The sequence below is a fragment of the Rhipicephalus microplus genome, chromosome 1 (assembly GCF_043290135.1).
Source record: "Rhipicephalus microplus isolate Deutch F79 chromosome 1, USDA_Rmic, whole genome shotgun sequence".
NCBI classification, from domain to species: Eukaryota; Metazoa; Arthropoda; class Arachnida; order Ixodida; family Ixodidae; genus Rhipicephalus; species Rhipicephalus microplus.
Genome location: NC_134700.1, coordinates 238,865,689 through 238,880,488, shown reverse-complemented (window position 1 = coordinate 238,880,488; position 14,800 = coordinate 238,865,689). Strand labels below are relative to the sequence as shown.

Below are 14,800 nucleotides of genomic sequence, written 5' to 3'. Positions count from 1 at the left end.
GTGGACATTCATAAATTTGAGTCACTGTTGCCCTTGTAGTCATTTTTGTGTAGCAACCGTGTGCGTATTTGGAATTGCGTCGTTCCTATCACAAGCGGTACTGAAAGGAGAGACAGATGGGGAAAAAACACGCGTACCAACGGCACACGCATCGCACTGGAGCCGAGTAGTTCGATGGCACGTGTATCATGGACATAAGTCGCCGAAAAATGTAGAGCTCATTCAGACTCACTCACCACACATATTTTGTCTTTAGGACTCACTCGGGCTAAGACTGGCCAAAATGTTTCTCAACCGTACTCTTCTCTAACTCAGACTCAGTAATGATTTTCTTAGCCGAACTTACTATAGGGCTTGAACTCACCGAAAGATTACTCAGCCGGATTCCCTCAGACTAAAGGCTAGATCCGAATTTGAGTGAGTCTCAGTGAGTCGACTCATGAGTCCATTAGCGACCATGTTATCAATGCTCGTTAACACCAGTATCTACAGTAATCGCTGTTCTACTTGTCGCCTTTTGATCTCGTACCTTCAAGCGTTAGATGTGATTGGCTGCAAGTGAGAAAGGTCATTTTTATTGAAAGAGATGACTCGCATGAGATATCTTTATCAAGAACCTGATGGAAAAAGTTTGCGGCGGAGATGCGTGGCTTCTTACCCCTCCCCCTCTTTTATCTCGCGCCTCTGATCAATAATTACTGAGCTGGCGTATGAACGCGCTGCTGCGTTGAATTGTGTTTTAGTAGGCGTGAGCATAAACTTGAGCTGACATAACGCTCATAGCAATGCTTACGTTTTTTTTGTAATTTGTAGAGGAGCTTTAGCTGACATATCGATGCTTGTCAAATACCTACCGGCCGAGTAGGAGGGAGGAGGGGGGTCTCGCTTCGCGCCCGCCATGCGATAGCCTCGGCTAAATTTAAGATACGCCAGTCTGTTACACGTTAGAAGTGCGGGGCTCAACACCAGTGGAAATTGGCGCAGAAAATCACCTCGCTGTCTGTATTTGCGTTATTTTCTGGCTTCTCAGCTACAAACCTTCCGAAATCGTACAAGGAAACGGCAGACAGAAATTTTATTGTCAATCTCCCTTCAGCAATACACACCCGATGATTTGTTTCATTTCTTCGAGAAACCTCGCATGTGATCCTGTGGTAACAAGAACATTGGATAAGTGTAAGGGAGAGGAACACTTGCTGTCTTCACTGATTCACTTTATTTACACCACCGAGAGCACGGCAAATGGGAGAGTGGCTGCCGCCGAGGGGGGTCTTCAACGTGGTTGGCGAGAATGAGAGGGCAGCTGTAAGGCACGACGCAATTGGTTGAGCATTTTTCAACGACCGATGGAGACGATGATGGCGGGTCTTTGAAGAACATTCACGGAGGTCTATAAGCGAGACCCGCTCACATGTGAGAAGTCTCTTCACACGACAGCGGGGACGGCCCCAGGTTAGGACGGCGAAGAGGCACGTAGTTTGGACCGGTACATAGTCGACCTGCCGTCAGAGCCAGCTTTAGACACGACCACTTCCTTGGAAGTGATCATGTCGGGCATGTTTGTTGCTGCACACAAGAAAAACAACAAGAAAGCACACCAGTCACAAGAATAATAAAAAACTAGGAAACGCATATTCGTGAGTTGGCGGTACGCGAATTGTGTTGGAGCTGATTCACACAGGCCACTTTCACAGGCCCAACGAATAAACTGGTTAGTGCTATAGCACATTGAAGTTGTCAAATGAGCTGACAGAAACGGTTGCAGTTAGTCAAGATACCATTGGTTGCACAGCTTCATAGAGTCATCGGTGTGAATGATCCCTTAATATTGTCAATAATGTTTATGTATGCTTTCTCCTATTTCGCTTTTTTTATTTATTTCGTTGTTCACGCATACAGACAGTTTTATTCTCTGGAAAAAACTGCTAGCACGCTTCGTCATCTTACTCAGAGTTTCTTTCCTTGTGCTTATATTACTAGTAATAATAACATTAATGATAAAACAAAACATATTAATAGCACAGTGTTGTGCCTCTGATCTTGTTACTTAGGGTTTACCGCTTTGTATATCTTAAGAAACTAAATAGGCGAGCAATTCCACATAAATTCATGGTGCGGCAACACAGACAGAAAGCCGCTGACAGCGGAAACCTGAGCGGAATCATTTTGTACAGGGTTTTAGTTCTCATAATTCGCAATCGAAGTCACCGAGCAAAGTGCCTTGGCAAGGGGCTTGCCTTCCAAAGGAAATTGCCATTTCACTATAAACTCGATGAATTCATTTATTTACGCCTGCACACATCATCAAGTGAACCTGTGATCTGCTACGCCAGTCCTCATGATCTTGAAGTATGTTATTAGATGAGAAGCACCTTAAAGGGACACTAAAGAGCAAAACGATTTTTCGCGTATTCGTGAAATACAATTTCCCAATCTCGTAAACACCACTCTTGCTGCAACACTACGCTTAGTAGGAGAGAAGACGCGCGAAAAGAAAATTACGTGTGGGGACACCGCCTTGAGATTCCCGCACCAAACACTATGACGTCACAGATTTTCAAGACGCCTGCTGGGTCCTCCGAAGCTTCCAAACCGTAAAAATAGGGTACATTTCCATGCATGGGTGCCATACATAGGCCTAGCATAAAAAGGTAAAACAAAGTTCGTTGAGCCAATTTTGCGAAAATTGAAAAAATACAGTTCCTAATTTTTGACATCACAAGTGAAGGTTTCGGCACAAAATTTTAAAATAAAAATTCAACTTTGATTTTCTCCGCTGATAATGAACCTATGATAGTGGAACATCTGGCATTAGAGTAATCGGAGGACAGTTTGTCAATCTAAACCAAGTTTTCGTTTTTGTCTTGTATCCCTTCAAGGGCTAGACTTGCCGGCGTCTCCTGTCGTGACGGTGTGTCATGTAGTCACACTATACCTTAAAAACGGGCATGAGTCACACTGGCTAACTCTCACTATTTGCCACCGGCCCACTAAGAATGAACAAGGCAACATTTAGCCTAAGAAATAGCCGGCGACGATATTGGAGCACGAATGCGTGTCCTTTTTTACGTGCAGTAGGGAGCTGAAACTACGCGTGCGAGGAAGAGGAAGAAGATGAACGCTATGGTAAGCTTCATTCCAACGCAGTTCTTCGACGACGTCTGCGGAACGGAAACACCCTTCGCTACATGCCCAGTTTCAGGCTTGTTACTACTGGTCATTCAAAGAAATATCTCTCTAAACACTGTATCCTTCACCCCTCCCCAGGTTTCATATTAGTAGAGCTGAAGCACCTTCGCCCACATGCTTCGCCACTTCACAGTTAGCCTTTGTAAGCTGTCTAAACAAAAAAAAAATGTGTAGCGCACGAAAAGATCAAACCATCTTCCCAAAGGGAACCCTGATGGGATGCGAAGCAGCAACGTTGCGCACGGTGGGCTATAAACCGAACGAGGCGGAAACTGTTGGCGCTGCGACGAGCGCGCGGCAGGCGAGATAAGAGAGTGACCTCAGCCAGCGCCTTTATTTTATAAATACCAACCAGATGCTCCCGATCCAGCCATTCAGCACCCTCTCCTGAAGCCCTTTCCGGTTCTCGCCCAACGCCTAGCCTTCGTGAGTGCTTTGCGGCCATAGGGGAGAGCCAATCATGTCCACCTGTGATCTGCTCATATGAAGTAATTTTTTGTTCGGTTGCATACGGATCCGTGGGGCGGCATCTTGTATTCTTTGTGTTCATAATGTTGGCTGCCATGCTGACTCTGTAAAAGATACGGTGTTTTCAAACAGCGTGTCGCTCTTCTTAGCGCTGTGTGGGCAACTGGTGGGAGAGTGTTGCTACAACCCCACTGCATGCGCTGACTTTGAGAGCGTTCTGATGCAGCGGCGGCATTGCTTCGAGCCACAAAGAAGGAGCCCGAAGAAAGAAATCTCACAAACGCATGATATTGGAGGGGGAAACACGTCTGTCGCATCTGCCGTTGATAAGCGTGTTTTCACTGATATTGAAAGAAATAGAGGAGACGTTGTGGGAGCACGCACTGCGAAGGGAGCGTGAAGTCAACGCGCAGCTGGCGTAACCTACCTGGCACCGCTCCAACACCTGTGGCGAGAGGAGTGCACTGCAGTGCGTTCGTACGGATGCACGTAGGGACAGCGTTACACATATTTGTCAAAACACTGCTTCGCATCACTGCTTCGCATCTCTTGATTGCCTCATTTATTCCGACATTCTAGCGACGCAGGTGGCGCCATGAAGCCCTGCTCCAAAGCTGTCACATGGTTATAAACTGCGACGCAGTTCAGTCTCTCGGTAGTTATGAACCAATGAACGCGTCTTCACGCTCCGCGACGCTGACGTGCATGCTCGCGACATCCCCACCTCGTCCGCCATTTCGCCCTACAGCTGCGCCGCCTATAGTCGCTGGAATGATCGAATTGCGTGCCTGGGTGTTTGCCCTCCCGCACCATAAATTGTATTCCACGTCGTTCTAGACAACGTCCCTTTTCATTCTAGAGATGTCAATAACTGTCCAGCGCTTGGGATGCTTCCCAGTCGCCGTACCTGGCACCTCACCGTGAGCGATCAATGTATCGGCCGTGTCTCCATTGTGCAAGCGTAACGACACGAAGCGGACGCGTGTGTGCGTCGCCAATCACGCGAGGCTGCTGCGCATCTGCAGTATCTCACAAGCTCACTCAGCAATAGTCAATTAAGTCACGTATACAAATGCTATAATTAGTCAGCAAATACAACACAATTGGACCCGGGCACATGCTATGATGCGCTTGTGGTGAAATAGTGTGAATTAGAATCATACAACCAGTCGTTCGAATATAGCGCCTATCATTAACATTACACCTCTAAAAAAGAAGGCACACCCATACAGTTAGGGAAATTGTGCTTGCATGCATATTCGTACAGAAGAAATACCGCATAATTTTTTTTCTTTTTATTCCGTGCTCTCACGTATTATTACGCCACACATAACGCAATTTTGTGAATTCGGGATGCGTGCACTTACACAATGCCAGAAAAGACACTGTTATACGTAATGAAGCTTTCACGCGTTTAGAGTTAGTAAGGAGCGTATTAAAAGGCGTGCATCTGGTGTGTGTTCGAAGAGACATTGGTATAGGCAGGGTGGGGAAAAGCCCTGAAAAGTCTGCACAGCTATTGTTTGCACACCATTATCGCAGTTTTTTGTTGTTGTTTTGATGAGTTTGCAAAGTTTTGTTGGTGTCATATATAGTTCTAAGTTATCATACTGTGAATGCTCTAGTCGAATAGCAATTTCGTTGTGCTCTAAAGGCCTTGCCTGCATTAAATGAGTGACGACCGGCACACGAAATGGAACGCGGAAATACGGTATGCTTTTCTTGCATCACAACTAGCAACAATTTTTGTGCTCAAGCAGATTTTACTTGTAGCGCTTGCCCTGCCGCCGCTGAGAACGTATATTGAATTATGAATTAGGTCGCCTTTGAAAGATTTCTGTCTAATTATTTTTCCCTATTCAACAACATATAGGCGTAGATCCCGGCGTTGACGCATTCATTTGAAACATAATATTGGTGACATCTGTCGACCACCCTTCCGTAGACAGATGGTCGATAAACCAGCGCAGCACTCCAAGCCTTCAAACTTGCCCGGAATACAAGGCTTCTGATACGACCACGTGGCGCAGCGCTCCTTGAACACCGGTCTCCGAGTCTAAATTTGTCCGAGCGCTCGAGTATTGATTTTTCGACGACAGGCAGCACTCCTTATTCAAACCAAGGCATTGCAAACGCTTGCGCGAACGATGTGTCTGGTGACCTATTTGCAATCAGATCTAGACGGTTGATTCTCTAAATAAAATGCTCCTGGCATTCTTTCTAAGTGCGAAAAGGCTCGCAGCAAGACAAGTATGCTCGGGCAACAGATTCCCCCCGCAATCTACATAATGCTTGTTACTCACTTCTCAAGTCGACATTCATGTCTTCATTCTCGGTAGGATGGCTGCATCGGCTTCCGGAATCGAGCAGTAAGGAACAACGATTCAAATGGACCAAGACAGACATGTGAAGGAGAAATCGAAATAAGTTACGGTGCGTGAGTGAATCCTTAAAGCCATACTCGCAATAAGGTATTGTTTGTATCAGATATGTTCATTGTACAGAATTCGCATGACACCGTAGTACCGATTCTAAGGTTATAGCAATGAAACAAGTAAGAACGGAGATTAAGAGCCAAAACAAAATTTCGGTAGCTCATGTTACTTCAAAGCACCATCCAACATAACGAAAGCAATCACGTCCTGATACAAAGTATCAGGTGTAATCCTGACATTATGGCATACACTTTGGTGAAAACCCGACTGTCGCGATAAAAGCGTAAGCCTGTGCTGCAGCGTTCCTCTCAACCTTGTAGGAAGCACGCGCACCGGCTATCGAGAGGTCACACCGCGTGTTGCGCAGTAGCGGTGCGCAGTGCACCCACTTGTGCTCTTCAAAGGGAACAGCCTGCGTCCCGTCCGGGATTGGCCCTGGGACAAGACAGCAGTGTGGCCACCATGATCTCCGGGTAGCTGCACTCAGCCAGCTCGGCTGATAGCATTCATTCTTCGTGGCAGCCCCGCGGCACTTCTCTCTCTGGTAGCGTGCAGGCTGGCCCTTTTGAAGAGCGCAAGTGGGTGCACTGCGCACTACTACTGCGCAACACGCGACGCTATCTCTTGATAGCCGGTGTGCATGCTTTTCACCAACTGTGCTGAATGTTTTAGGACATAAAAGCTTTTAAATGATCAGAAACAGGTAAACTTAGCTTGTTTCTTGGCTCTATACGAACAAAACTTGGCTTGGTCAAACATTAGCTTTGCTGCTGGTTCCAGCCTGCATTTGTTTCCAAGCTTTATTCCCCCTCCCCCCCATTTTTTTGTTACCTTTTGGTATCATTAACTAAAAAAACTTTTTTTAAAAATACTTATTACAGATGGAAATACGACGGCAAAGTGTGACTTTGTATGGCTGAAATATTTTTTTTTGCGTAAGCATCAAAAATGTAAGAAAATCGACACTTGGGCTACATGGTTTATATGGATGGTATAGCTTTGGTTTAAACGCACGAAGAAAGACAAAAAAATAAACTGCAGTCAATTTTTTCACACATGCACAGAGATGCTCTGCAATGTCGTACAAAACAGCGAAATGTTTTTAGACTGCGCCATGGGCGTCTTTTACACAATTTCGTTTAACTATGGTAAAGTGTACATATATAAGTCAAACGGGTAGTTTCTTCGATATTCCTCTTAGCACGATTCATCTTTGAAATCTTGATGGGCATCGTATCTCGCGGTTCACTGCGGAGAGTGCGGCTGCTATTCTGACTATTACGACACTGAAGTTGTTATTCGTGGCAAGAATCAACTAACTCGTGAGTTGACGGAAGCTTTCCATATACGAGAAAGAGCAGATGAGTGCGTCAGCTAACCTTCGGTGATGTTACATGAAAAGGAGCTTCCATTTCTAGATTATGTTTCCGTATTGCCTTTCTGATCTTGTTAACTGACTGTTCTCGTGTTGTCATGGTAGTCCATTTGCCTTCACACGCATGCGTTGTTTATTTGTTGCGTATGAAATATTCCCTTTTCAATAAATCTTTTAGTTGGGAGTAAGCGCTTGTCCCGCGTTTGTTTGTGTCTTTCTTCGCACGCTTAAACCACAGCTAACAGAGGTGAACGCCAGGGTAATTTGGAACAAGAACACACACGCACCAAGAAAAAAAAGCGTGCCTATGTCTGAGAAAAGGGCGTGAATCTGGCCGTCACAAACCAGCAAAAAATAAATTGATTACCTGTCACCTTGATTCCAACCATTCGTAGCTGCGTGTAAAGAAGTTAAAGAAGGAGTGTCAAGTACTGTCGCATAGAGGATACGTTGAGTGAATTACACTGCACCATTATTGCCACAAGCCGTGCCCAGAAATTTGGGCAAAAAGTCTCATCCCATAACAATCAAGGTAAATCCAACTCCTTTCCACGTAATTTTATAACCCATCCAGGTCCCTATCATTTGCTATTTACTCACCATCCATGACGTATTTCAGACTAACACTGATTCTCAGGTTCATTCTAGGATATTTTATATATTTATTTATTTATTTATTTATTCATACGTGGGTTTAACGTCCCAAAACCACTATTAGATTGCTAGAGACGGTGTGGTGGAGGGCTCCGGAAAGTTCGACCACCTGGGGTTCTTTAACGTGCTCCGAAGAATATGTCGGGTATGCTACATTACAATCGGACTATATAACTCGCCCCATTTTTCACACCCTTGCCAAGCGTTTGCAAGAAGGATGTGGGTACAAAGTGCAGTCTCGACTCGTCACAAGGTTTTTCCTCCCATCTGGTACCACAATTCATAGCCTCGGTGCCCCAGCGCTCACTGGTGGCACTGTGATTGTGGAAGGAGAAGGGTAGTGATTCTTAAATAGGAAAAAATTGAAAGTGAGCCCAGAAACTGTCTGCATCAGAGTGTGACACCACAGCAGTAGATCACAAGGGAATGAGATAAGGAGGAACTAAATGGGATAAGAGAAGTAAGTAAAGATTGCGAGAAAAGTAAATGATTGGGAGCCGGTTAAAGAAGTCCGTGGATAGCGCCCCGATCAGCGAGTGGTCGTAGAAGAGAGGACTTCGTGGACGAGACAGCCGTCTGGCAAGAAATCCACCGAGCGACTTCACTCTGACTGCGCACGGGACACTATCTGTTCCGATTGATACTGTTCTAGGTGTTATTTACAACATGGTAGATTCACCGCCATGCAAATCTCTCCAGCGGTCATCAAAAAACATATCAATTCATCACTATCAATAGCAAAGTAGCGAAAACGATGCTTCTGAACAGCTGTATAGGGTATCTTACAGGGCTTCTACACTGCTTTTATCATCTTGGTAAGCAGAGGAAAATGAGACAGCAGAACACTTTTTCTTTCATATGAGGATGTGTGATAGAGGGTAGATGAGCGAATAGAAAAAAGGAAGATACTTTACGAGTTTTACGTACCATTTCTGACAATGAACTTGTGCCGCAGCTTCATGATCATGAGTGCAATGAAGACCACGAGGAACGCTGCCACAGCGCTCAGGACGGCGGCAACGAGGGTGCCGGTGTTGATTTCCAGTCCAGCCTCTGCATTCAAGACAGCCAGTCTTACAGCAATGCCAAGTAGTTCGGCGACTCCATGCGGGCGATTTCGTTCAGCAAGGCAGGTTTCAAAGTAGGCATAAAGTGATTGCTGCAAATTTTCAGTAAATTACCAAAAGTCCTCTACTCTCCTGTCAAGGCTTGATTGATATGTGGGGTTTAATGTCTCAAAATGACCATATGATTATGAGAGACGCCGTAGTGGAGGTCTCCAGAAATTTCGACCACCTGGGGTTCTTTAACGTGCACCCAAATCTGAGCATACATTTCCGCCTCCATCGGACATGCAGCCGCCGCAGCTGGGATTTGATCCCGTGACCTGCGGGTCAGCAGCCGAGTGCCCTAGCCACTAGACCACCGCAGCGGACCTCCTGTCAAGGCTTCTAACGCGTACGTGGTAATTCGCGTACGTGGTAATTTATTCGGTAGCCTTGTGCATGACAGAGCCCATACATGTCAGGTAACAGTACCTGACGGTCAATGATTTTTATTCTCAGTCAATGTATTGAACCTGCTTCGTCACCATCCGCAAGCTTTCCTCATCTAACGTAGTTTGGTCTGCCTCTGGGATCGCAGGTGCCTAAAGCCCCTGCCTCCAGGATCGGCCCATATTTAGCCAAGCTATGATGTCATGCTATGACGCCATGATGTGACGTCCCAATGACGTCGCGGTTATATCCGAAGTTACGCCATCACATGCTAGGGACCATCCGCATTACTCGTGTAGTCCCCGACGCCGATGGTCCATTTTCGCGATTGACTTGACATGTGAACCTTTCGCCTTGAAAAGGCTGAAATCTCACAGTACTAACTCGAGGATCTCGCGTCACGTTGACTTCGTATCTGCACAAAAATTTCGCCGTAAGTAGTGCAAGGTTTCATGGCTCTATTGAAGCGAACGCTGCCAATAAATGAGACATAATTATGGTGATGCTGGAGCAGGCGTTATTCTAATACATAGATAACCGTAGAATGCAGCGCTGACCGTGATATACAAGTGTAATGAGTCTGTTGTGACACGGGTGGTGTGCTCAGAGCACGGTGCGCGCTACGCAATGTGGGTTAAAAAAGAGCACTTGAGGCGTTAAATTAAGTACTCTTCAACTAAAAGTATATCCTTAACTGCAACACATGGGTATGGCATACCTTTAAGTGCTTTGAGCAAGGAATATTAAAACGAAGTATCTATGGCCAAACAAATTTCAACAGTGACGCGAGCGTATCACGCAGTTTACAAAAAAAAACTTATCGCGTTTACTAAAGGATGAGAGTAAGAGGTGTGCGGGGAAAGCTCTAAAGTAAGGTCCTGTAGCAGTCATATCATTTCAAGTCTAACCAAAAAGGCCAACTGAACGGAGCCAATATATACAAAACTTGACCTAACCTCTCTGAAGCCTGTGTCCATTCTATTAGGCCTCCCATTTCTAACAGTGATGTTTTCTTCAAGCTGCTCGAATAACTATTGAAGCGCCGATATGTTCTCTGGCAGCTTAAGCGCATTGGAGCAAATAACTATATAATAAATAAATTATATAACCAACCACCGGAACTTATTCATTTTCAGACAGCTCATCCCTTGCTAAAATTTTCGGATGCTACTAAGCGCGTATTTACACGCTAATTACTTCCTTAATAACCCAAAATGCTCACCGCTAAATTTTGAAGAACGAGCCATAGGCACCACAGTAATCTTGAACACCAACCAAGCTGTCTTGGTCGAGTAATGTGTTCCACATTGACTAAGTAGTCGCTGTTAGAAATTGTTCCCCTTACTGCATGGAAAATATGAAAATAGCACGTGAAGTTTGATATGGATGAGGGATGATTCGAACATTACGAGTTTTGATATTAAACTGCGAGACCATGTTAGAATATCTATTAAGCTAACTTATGTACAAGGTATGCTGCACAGCACATCTTTTATCACAATGTGAGCGAGTGAGTGAGTGAGTGAGTGAGTGAGTGAGTGAGTGAGTGCATGCGGGCTTGTGAGTGTACGTGTGTGTGCGTGCGTGTGTGTGTGCGTGTCTTAGGTACCCTACTCTAGGCTAGCTAAGAAAGGGGAATATGATTAGTAGGCGCGCGAAAACAAACATGAAAATTGGTGGCGGATTTGCGTGCTTCACTGACAAATGTCGTCGAAGAACGATAGTATGCTCTCCGGAAGAAAAGAATAAAACGTTTATTTGATGTTCTGCGCGGAGAAAATTGGCGGGTAGGCGCTCCGTGAGATATGGACGCCATCTATCAGTAATTTGAATAAACGACGTTTTTCTTGAACGCAAATTCACTGGTACGTGGCAGCACTATGTAGCTTTAGCGAAACACAGGAAACACTTTTATTTTAATATAGCATCCAATTGCTAGCTCCGCGCAATAAGCAATGCTGTCTTCATAATTACGTATCTATGAGTTTAAAAATAAAGTAACACACTACCTAATGACCCGTACTGATGTTGCGCCCCAGTATGCGAGATATTTGTTGTTTTTTTCATTGAAAATATCAGCACTTATGAATGAAGCAACCAGATTAAGATGGCTGGTCGCTTATAAATTGGTTAAATGGGTGACAAACGGAAAAGCAGGAAAGACACACACACGCGTAGACAAGCAGGCAGAGCGAAATTTATGCGTTGAAGAACCTAACAAAAACTATAGCGTCTTGAGAAGAAGGTACGGAGTGGAAGTAATTTAACCTATCCAGTAGGTTTATTTCATGCGGAAATTTTTATAAGGTCTTAACATATTACTTGTGTGACGGCAGTTCGAATCGACATTACAGTATTCGACGAAGGCCTACCTTCACGGCAGACCACTGTTATTCGAAGGCATCTAAAGTCTCGCCGAATGGATGATAAAGGCATAACGGCAAAATGCTTTCATACAAATAAAAAAATTAAGTCTACTAAACGGCCATACACAACATTTAGCCATCAAGCGAATAACTTCGAAACGCTGGTAATGTCGTTCTGTAGGTCCCAAACGATAGGTATCGATTTAGAATCAGATGAACGTGTCATTTTTTACCCATAGCTTTGTACGCTGTATCCATTGAGCTGCTTCATAAAGTTCCAACAGTCAATACCTCGTGGACGTCGCTACGACCACTTCAGCACTATCCGGGCGCTGGCCTTTTCATCCTACATTGAACTATACGATCTTCCAGGCAATAAGTTGCAGAGACGTACATGGTTCTTGCCTTCCGGGTTATTATTCAAATCGCATGCACTGCAGCTCACAACATGACGTTGCTTATATTTCACACATTTATGGCAAAAAAATGTCGCCAAACTGGTAGCTTGAGCGAGTTAGTACGACATTATTCACATAGAAACAGCGCCAAAACAACTCCTTCTTTCTCTTGTCCTCCGTTTTTGGCACGGTTTGTATGTGAAGACACAAGGGTTTTTGTTGTAGGCTACAAATACGTGAAATAAACGCGCAGTCATACACTTTCTGCATGTCGATGTCCATCTGCATTGGGAGCGACATGCGGAAGTCGTTTGTTTTGTCTGTAAAAGGACAGAGCGGTCACTTTTAATAAATATTTCATATGCAACGGAAAATATATTACATGAACGTATATCTGATAATTCAGTTTATTAGCCTCTGCTGAATATATTTCCAGATGATGCAAAAATAACCACACTTGAAAAAAAAAACAATCTGCTCAGGTATTTTCAGCCAATGGCAGAGCGGCTCATTTATTATGCACTTTGTGTTCTCGCCCAAGAGCGATTGAAAAATCAATTCGCAAATTCGAATTGCAAATTGTACAAACGTTGCTTCCTGCTCGAGGTTATTTTGGCCCTCTCATTCTTTCCAAGCCTGACGGCAGACCCCGCCACTCTTATTGCATCAATCAGTCAGGTCTCTTGTCTTGGATACCAGCTTCTTGTTCGATCGAACTGTGTTGCATTATAGAGAACATTCTTTTTTTGTTTGTGTGCTGTAACAAAAGTGGTCTCAGCGAATGCCGATCTATGCAGCTGAAGATATTTTTCTCGCTCCTTCTTGGTGATTCTTGCACACTTGGCACATTTAGTTTCTTTTGCACGTCTAAACTTGAATTTCCTTATAATAACGCCAACTTCTCTCTCTCTTTCTCTCTCTCTCTCTCTCTCTCTCTCTCTCTCTCTATATATATATATATATATATATATATATATATATATATATATATATATATATATATATATATATATATATATATATATATATATATATATATATATATATATATATGTATATATATATATATATATATATATATATATATATATATGTTGGTAAGCTAACGCAACAGGCAGGACGAAAAGAAGAAAAGGACAAAGAGCGCTTGTCTTTAAAAAAATTTTCCGGAGTTTACCCATCCAATGACACCCTGGAACGTTTCCTCATGTCACAACCGACACCTGGAAGTTTTAATCACTCGATTACGCTGTCGTATTCCTCCATTAAATTTTTATTTGTTTAGAGCAGGCTTGACTCCCTCCGCGCTGTGTTCTTTTTGTGGACAAGAGGAAACAGAGACGCTTTTTGATCTCTTGTAGAAAGTTTTCATCATTAATAAAATATCACTAGAAATTCTGTTATGAATCCTCGGATTAGCTTTGACAACGTCAAATTAACTATCCCTATGTGCGCATACCCCCGGGCACAGCAACAGGAAAGTGTGCGAGGCCGTGCAAGATTTCATTGTACAGTCGAAGAAATTCACTCAATAACATCAATTCCAAAACATTCTCAGTTAACCAATAAGGACTACTGAAAAATTTTCGTTGATATCAATGATTCATTGCTCCTTCAAAATATAGAACTAATTCATCAAAATTTTTTGCCAGGAATAATATACAAAAAATGAATATTTCTGTTAATATTTTAGCTAGTATTATATATATATATATATATATATATATATATATATATATATATATATATATATATATATATATATATATATTGTTAAGCTACTCGATTCTTGGTCAATGCCCCATGGTGGCTTTCAGCCACAAGTTTAGGGTCTACCGCTACATCTAACCTAATAGGTTCTTTGCCAATCCCCCGGCGTGGGTGTGCGCCACATAATTAACGCGCCTTACTTGTATGGGTGCATTAAGCCCCCTTTTCCATCAGCCCATCTTCAAATAAGCATCTTTCATCGTAAGAGCTTGGTGAGAGGTACGAGCTACGATAACGGCGCTACGACGCATCAACTGCAGAGGCGAATCACGTGAAGATTCGCCGAAGTAGATAAATTGCTGGTGTGCCGCCAGAGATAAATTTTGAAATGGACAACAAGCATCTTGCAAAGCACGGACTGCTGGGCGAGTTGGTAGTTCATCTTGATTGAGTTGCGTGAAAAAAAATTGAAGTACAAAAGGACACCTGAACACCGCGCATAATAACTGAAACTTTATTCGAGAAAACAGACATAGATTGCGGTTACGAGAACACGTGTAGGGAAAGACGATGATTAGATAAGCAGACAGATTGTATTAATGATGCACATCGAGAAAAGCTACCTCAGTGGCAAGTAACATAACCGAGGGCCTCAGTCCATGCTAGATATTCATTGCTTTTCAAGTTAAAAGAATAGTACGGGAGATGC

General features: G+C 43.7%; 1 protein-coding gene across 5 annotated transcripts in view; it reads right to left on the bottom strand.

The window, feature by feature from the left end:
* Window positions 1-1,197: 1,197 nt before the first annotated feature.
* LOC119166108 (synaptogenesis protein syg-2) overlaps window positions 1,198-14,800 on the bottom strand; it is a 149,367-nt gene continuing 135,764 nt past the window's right edge. For 2 of the 5 annotated variants that reach the window (XM_075891682.1, XM_075891684.1), the window contains exons 10-13: window positions 9,049-9,174; window positions 7,835-7,862; window positions 5,961-6,010; window positions 1,198-1,566 (exon numbers count right to left, since the gene is read on the bottom strand). In XM_075891682.1, coding sequence (XP_075747797.1) covers window positions 1,454-1,566; window positions 5,961-6,010; window positions 7,835-7,862; window positions 9,049-9,174 — 317 coding nt within the window. In that variant the 3' untranslated portion in view covers window positions 1,198-1,453. The remainder of the gene's footprint in view (window positions 1,567-5,960; window positions 6,011-7,834; window positions 7,863-9,048; window positions 9,175-14,800) is intronic. The other 3 variants (XM_075891683.1, XM_075891685.1, XM_075891686.1) reach the window with 3 other exon arrangements.